General features: G+C 35.0%; 1 protein-coding gene across 3 annotated transcripts in view; it reads left to right on the forward strand.

The window, feature by feature from the left end:
* ACVR2B (activin A receptor type 2B) overlaps nucleotides 1-4,232 on the forward strand; it is a 104,134-nt gene extending 99,902 nt beyond the window's left edge. For all 3 annotated transcript variants that reach the window (XM_083376995.1, XM_083376997.1, XM_083376996.1), the window contains exon 12: nucleotides 134-4,232. In XM_083376995.1, coding sequence (XP_083233121.1) covers nucleotides 134-267 — 134 coding nt within the window. In that variant the 3' untranslated portion in view covers nucleotides 268-4,232. The remainder of the gene's footprint in view (nucleotides 1-133) is intronic.
* Nucleotides 4,233-6,000: the final 1,768 nt, after the last annotated feature.

Consider the following 6,000-nt stretch of genomic DNA (forward strand, 5'->3'; position numbering starts at 1 on the left):
CAGATTGACTTCTTCTTACTTACATTTCCTTGCTACAGATCATTGCCAGTTGCTTTGGTTAGCTATGATTCAAATGTGACCATTTACATATTCTTTAGCTAATATATGTTGTCCATATCTTTTTTTTTGTTAGCTTCTTGGACTCTCAGCCTTCCCATATGTGGGACCCATCTCCTACAATTCCCACACTGCATGGCCAAAACTGCTGTTGGCTCAAAATTCTGCAATCCAGACCCATCTGGCAGACTCCAGGTGGAAAAAGGTTAGCCTATAGCATCTCCGGTGTCTGACAGTCACATTTACCTATTAATGATGCAGTTTTCCTGTTGTGTAATTGCATTTTTTCCTAAACAGCACATCTCTTTTATCTTCCTGGCCTTCAGTTGGTCTTATATATTTAATGTTAAGAAGGTTCTTGATATAGCAATAAGAGAGCTCAATCACAAGTATAGCTATGCATGAGAGGAAAAAAATATTTTCAAATAAGATTTGGTCTACATAGAACTATGCCAATTACCGTAAGTAGTGGTGGTTTGAATATATTTCATTTGCTGAAATAGGGATCCCCCGCTTCTTTTTTTAAACAAGGCTGTCCTTTACATAACAGAAGTGGGATTTTCTCTCCGGTAAGGGGGGCGGCCTATAGAGATATAGCTTGAAGCTTACTTCGTTTTATACTGTATTCACTCATCACATTAAGCCACGATGGAATTGGAGAAATATGTTTAGTGTGATGTGCGAATTATGAAATCATCCAATCCATGTCCAATTTTTTTAAAAAGTTTACGCAATTAAGATGTTTGTATCTCTAGGATTAGCCTGTCCACATAGCTATTTTTCTTTGGTACAGGGCAACTTAAATTAAAATCAAATAGGCAAGTAAAGAATCTAAGCCGCTTAGACACTGCCAAGTTCGAATTCTTATCTAGAAGCAAAAAAAATTTTTTTTTAAGAACTAAAGCACATTATATTTAAAGCCCTCAGTGTTATGCAACATTTTCATGATTATCCAAGAGTCTAAGACATACAGGGTTTCCTTATTTGTCAGTACAAGAGATTCTGTTTTGCAATGTTAGCAATAGCGACAGGATAAAAACATTTGAAACTTGATTTTGACATTGATTAGTAATGGAAAAGCTAATTATGTTTATTTACCACTGCCCCAGTTCAGATGCAGTGGTATACCAAGCTTAGCAACAAAAAATATGAGACGTGGAGAAAATCATGTAAGTGTGAGTTTTAATTTGGTTCTCCCAAATTCTTAATCATGGTAATGTTTGGAAAATGTTCTGCAAACTGAATTAAGTCAGGATTTGCTGAGGCAATATGCATGAGATAGAAATCCCCGTAGATGTGTTTTGGCTTTTTATATCTCAAGGTAGTGGTTTATTTTTATAGATATCTGAATTTTTGATTCAGGGATACATTCCTACATTAAACATATTTTTAAATATATGCTGAGAATTCCAGAGTGATCAGCCACATAATAATTGTTTTGAGAGCCCATAGCCACTTGGCAACAGTTATCCTACAGTAAAATCTAATAACCTACGCAGGAATCCATGTTCAGTAAGAGAAATCACTTGGGTCTTTCTTATGCTATATTTGGCTGGCTTGGTAGGGGACAGGGAAAGATATGCCATGGCTATCTTCTAGCATTGTGGGGTATAAACCTCATATTGTGGTGCCATTTTATCTATCGATAATGTATGCATTGTGAGCTCTATGAAGTAGAAATCCTAGGCAGTTCAGCAAAAAGCTTAAATCAATTTAATGGTTTAAAACATATATGTACCAGTGTGAACGCGCTCTCCTTTATCTTTTCAGTAGATTCTATTTTATGCATTTCTACTTTTTCTAGAGGTGAATCTATTGCCAGACAATGGCACAGAATATACAGTAGGTCCACCACTTAATAGTTATTTCAGTGTTCGTTAATTAATAAAAGGTTTTCAATGAATTTTCTAAAATCTGTAAGGTCTATGTGCTCTTTCTGAATATTTTTTAGAGATCTGAGACTTGAGTTTAGTGTCCCTTAGTCATAAGCACAGCTGGCTATTTAAGTGGACAGATTGACAAGGGAGTTACGATTTCAGGGCCGATAGTTATGAATTCTAATGCTTTTTATTTGTGCCTTCATTTATTTTAATGCAAAGCAACTGCTGTAAACTCTTAAACTTTTTTTTTTCAGTCAGGGTTAAGACAAAGTGAGACTTAGAAGCTGCTTTTTATAACTTTCCTTATTTCTGGGTTTGACCTTTTATCCAATCTATTTGAAATTTCACATTAATTCAATATTTCTTTCTGGGTACTTCTTAACAATGTAGCAGCATTCACAAACAAGAAGTCATTCTATAAAATGAAGAAATTTGAGGGAGAGGGAATGGAACTGTTCCTCAAGGAACGTAAAAATAAGCTGGTGGTTATTTCCCCACAAATATTTATCTAACAGGCTTCTTTGTCAAATACACAATTTTCTTGGATTTATGTAGCGGCAAGAAAAAAAATTGCTTCTTTTCTATAATGCTTGGATTTCTACTGTTTCGATTTTCTGTTAGGTTAAATTTCCTGATTATCTTGACAACTTTGCTTTCTACTTCTAATAGCAAAGAGGTACCGAAGGATATCACGAGAGGATAATTGTTTGGGGAAGGGGTGTAACAGACTGAGCACGAGTTATTTACTGAGCCCATTAGAAGAAACTGGTCTACCCGTTACTTTGTTTCAGCAAAATAGAACATTACCATTTTCTCTGGAATAAAATTCTGTAGCATTAATTTCACTAATCTTGACTTTGTAGGGAACTGCACTTTTTTTTAAAAAAAAAATATCTATTTATATATTCCCATAACTTTCATTGCTGGTCATCAACATATTAAAATCTTCCCATCAAAATTCAAGTTTGGTAGTACAACAGAAATTAATTTTCGCCCATGTATTTTTTCTTTTTAAACGTATAAGTACATCGATCATTCATAATTTTACTGGTGATGAGAGGAAAACATCCTCTCTACTAAAGTTATTTTCCATATTAATTTATATTGTTGGACACATTAAAGTGATTGCAATTCTTCATCTCCAGTGCTATGCCCTACATTTACAAAATGCCAAGGGCCTTCGTCTTGCTGCTGTCCACATTTTAAACATGCAAATGGAACTGTACAGTCTTTCACCTATGAATATCTGTTGTCCCTAAGTTTGATGACTTTTCTAATGTAAAGTCAACCTAAGTACAGTTTGGCAATTCTTAAGGAAAGAGCTTTCTGCATTATTCAGCAGCATTGGATTTTTACACTAAAAGCTGAAGAACAAAAATTGGAAGGAAACCAAAACAAAACAAAAATCCCTAATTTAATCCAAATATTTGGTGGTGGTTCATTTTTTCAAGGATTTCTAAATTGTGAGGTTTATTCAAGGAAACCGGATAAAGATCTTAAAATTACCTTAACATAGTAATTTTATGATGAATAGTTGCAACTTATTAATAAATTATATTATCTGGTCTAAAAAGGAGTTTGCTGGCTTCTACAAAATTTTCAGTTTGGGGTTCCTGACAAATTTCAGAAATAAGAATTAATTTAGGAAACACTAAATGCAGAAAGCTCTATCAAATCGTGAAATAATTCAAAAGATATCAGTCCTTGGCTCATATTCCAATGTACTGTTTGTATACCAAGATATGTGAAATGTAAATATTGTAGGTTATATTTCACTCTTGTAGCTAAAAAGAAAAAAAAAGAATGTAGATCAGAGATAGCCTGTACTACTGAGTTAACAAAACATAAGTATCCACTTAAAAGAAAGAGATTTAAACAGAGGTCATAGCTGTAACCCCTTTTGAACTGAAAAAGTGTGCTGATTTTTATATATATATATATATATATTATATTATATATAAATATAGATATGCATATGTAAGATGGCCTAAAGAAGACATTCACTGTACTGCAGCTCTTAAATGGAAATGTTTTGAAGCATTGTATCCTAATTCATGCATTTGCAATAGATCTTTGTTTCTTTTTACTGTCGTATTTTAGAAATGAGTCTCATGTTTGAAAATTAGATCTGACAGTTTGGGTATCACTGCTTCAAGTACAGGGTGCCCAAATAAAACAGTATGAATGTAGTATTTTTGCCTTGTGTGAAGCAGTTCCTCTCCAGCAAATAGGGGGTGGAAATGTAGAAAGAACTATTTCAAAGTCTATCTTTTTCCTATATGAAAATAAACATTAAATGGCAAATTGTCCATGTTTTGTGGTTTTTAATTCTAATTCTATTCTTTTTCATAAAAGACAGATTTTGCAGTTCAGTAACATACCACTTTGGTAAATCACCTATACTTAATTTGTTGTAGCTGTTTCATTTATTCTAATTCCTGTAACCATTGTTATCCATTGATCAGTATTACCATACACTTGGAATGCAAGCATTTTACAGTTTGAATGCAGGATAAATGGGAAAATTTATGTTGGACAGAACAATTGGTAAGAATACATTTATAATGCGGGGAATGCTGAAAGCCCCAATTTCTAAAGTGGGCTTCCTTATACTCTAAGAGGACACTGTTGTGCAAATGATTATGTGTATCAAAACATAACGCTCATTATTATCACTTTTTAGGTAGTTCACATTTAGCAACTATAGTTGGGACCAGTAACTTAGTTGTTAAGCAAAATGGTCACTGAGTGAAAAATGCTAATCAACTAGTTAAGATCACAGAACAGAGTTTGTTAACTTGCAGTAAACACTTTTTAGGACCTGCTCCACTTTTGGAGAAAAAGAGCTCAGGAAGATATAGCTTGCTTAGGCAATCTCTCCACTAATAAAAGAGAATATTTGTAGCTCAGGGCTGACATTGATGGGTCCTTGGTGCTCTCTGAGCTTGGTTGGTTTTCTTGCAGATGTTTCATTACCCAAACTAGTTAATACTCCTTACTAGCCCTGATGATGTTACCTAGTTTGGGTAATGAAACATCTGCAAGAAAACAAGCAAGCTCAAAGAGCACCAAGAATTTCTCCACTCTGCAAGGGAGGGGGAGAAGAGTCAGGCACAGGATAATGCATACTGACTGTAATGGTGATGATGGACTGAGGGACACTGCAAGGGTAAATGCAGGCACTGGTTGCAAAGATACTTTTTCATCACCATTGTAAACTCAGATGGTCACTATATGAGCCAGTCTCTAGACACAGACACGGTGAATCGTATGAAACTACTGCCTGGGATGGTCAATCAATATTTCTTTCTAATGATTACAGAACAAATTCTGGTCTGGTGAGAACAGAAAGATAAGCCCAATTGAACAGATATTTTTTTAGTTACAAAAAAGGGAAAACAAGATAAAAATAGCCTGATTGGCTTTTTTTTTGGCAATTCCTACTATTACTAATTTCATGGGAAATACTTCATAGCTTTAAAGTGTAAAGATAATTAATCAGATGTACTTGAACATTGGCACTCAAAGATCAATTTTAATGGGGCAGAATTTTAACACCAGGATTACATTCCATTTCCATCGGATGAATAAAAAATGGCTGATAAATACAGAAGTGCGAAAGTCAAATTGCACATATGAAGGAAAGTTGTAAACAGATAAATAACAGCAGGGCTTTTTTTCTCATAGAACGCTCAGAACGGAGTTCTGGCACCTTTTTTGGATGGAACCTTGTAGAGTAGGCAATGAATGAGTTCTGGCACCTTTTTCTTTTACAAAAAAAGCACTGAATAACAGTGAAGTTCAAACATTACACACTAATCAAATTTCACAACTGAAATGCACATGTTGTTGTTGTTAGCTGCGAAGTTGTGTCCGACCCATCGCGACCCTATGGGCAACGTTCCTCCAGGCCTTCCTGTCCTCTACCATCTTCTGGAGTCCATTTAAGCTCACGCCTACTGCTTCAGTGACTCCATCCAGCCACCTCATTCTCTGTCGTCCCCTTCTTCTATTGCCCTCCATCTTTCCCAGAATTAGGCTCTTCTCCAGTGAGTCCTTCCTT

This window comes from Vipera ursinii (assembly GCF_947247035.1).
Source record: "Vipera ursinii genome assembly, chromosome: Z".
NCBI lineage: Eukaryota > Metazoa > Chordata > Lepidosauria > Squamata > Viperidae > Vipera > Vipera ursinii.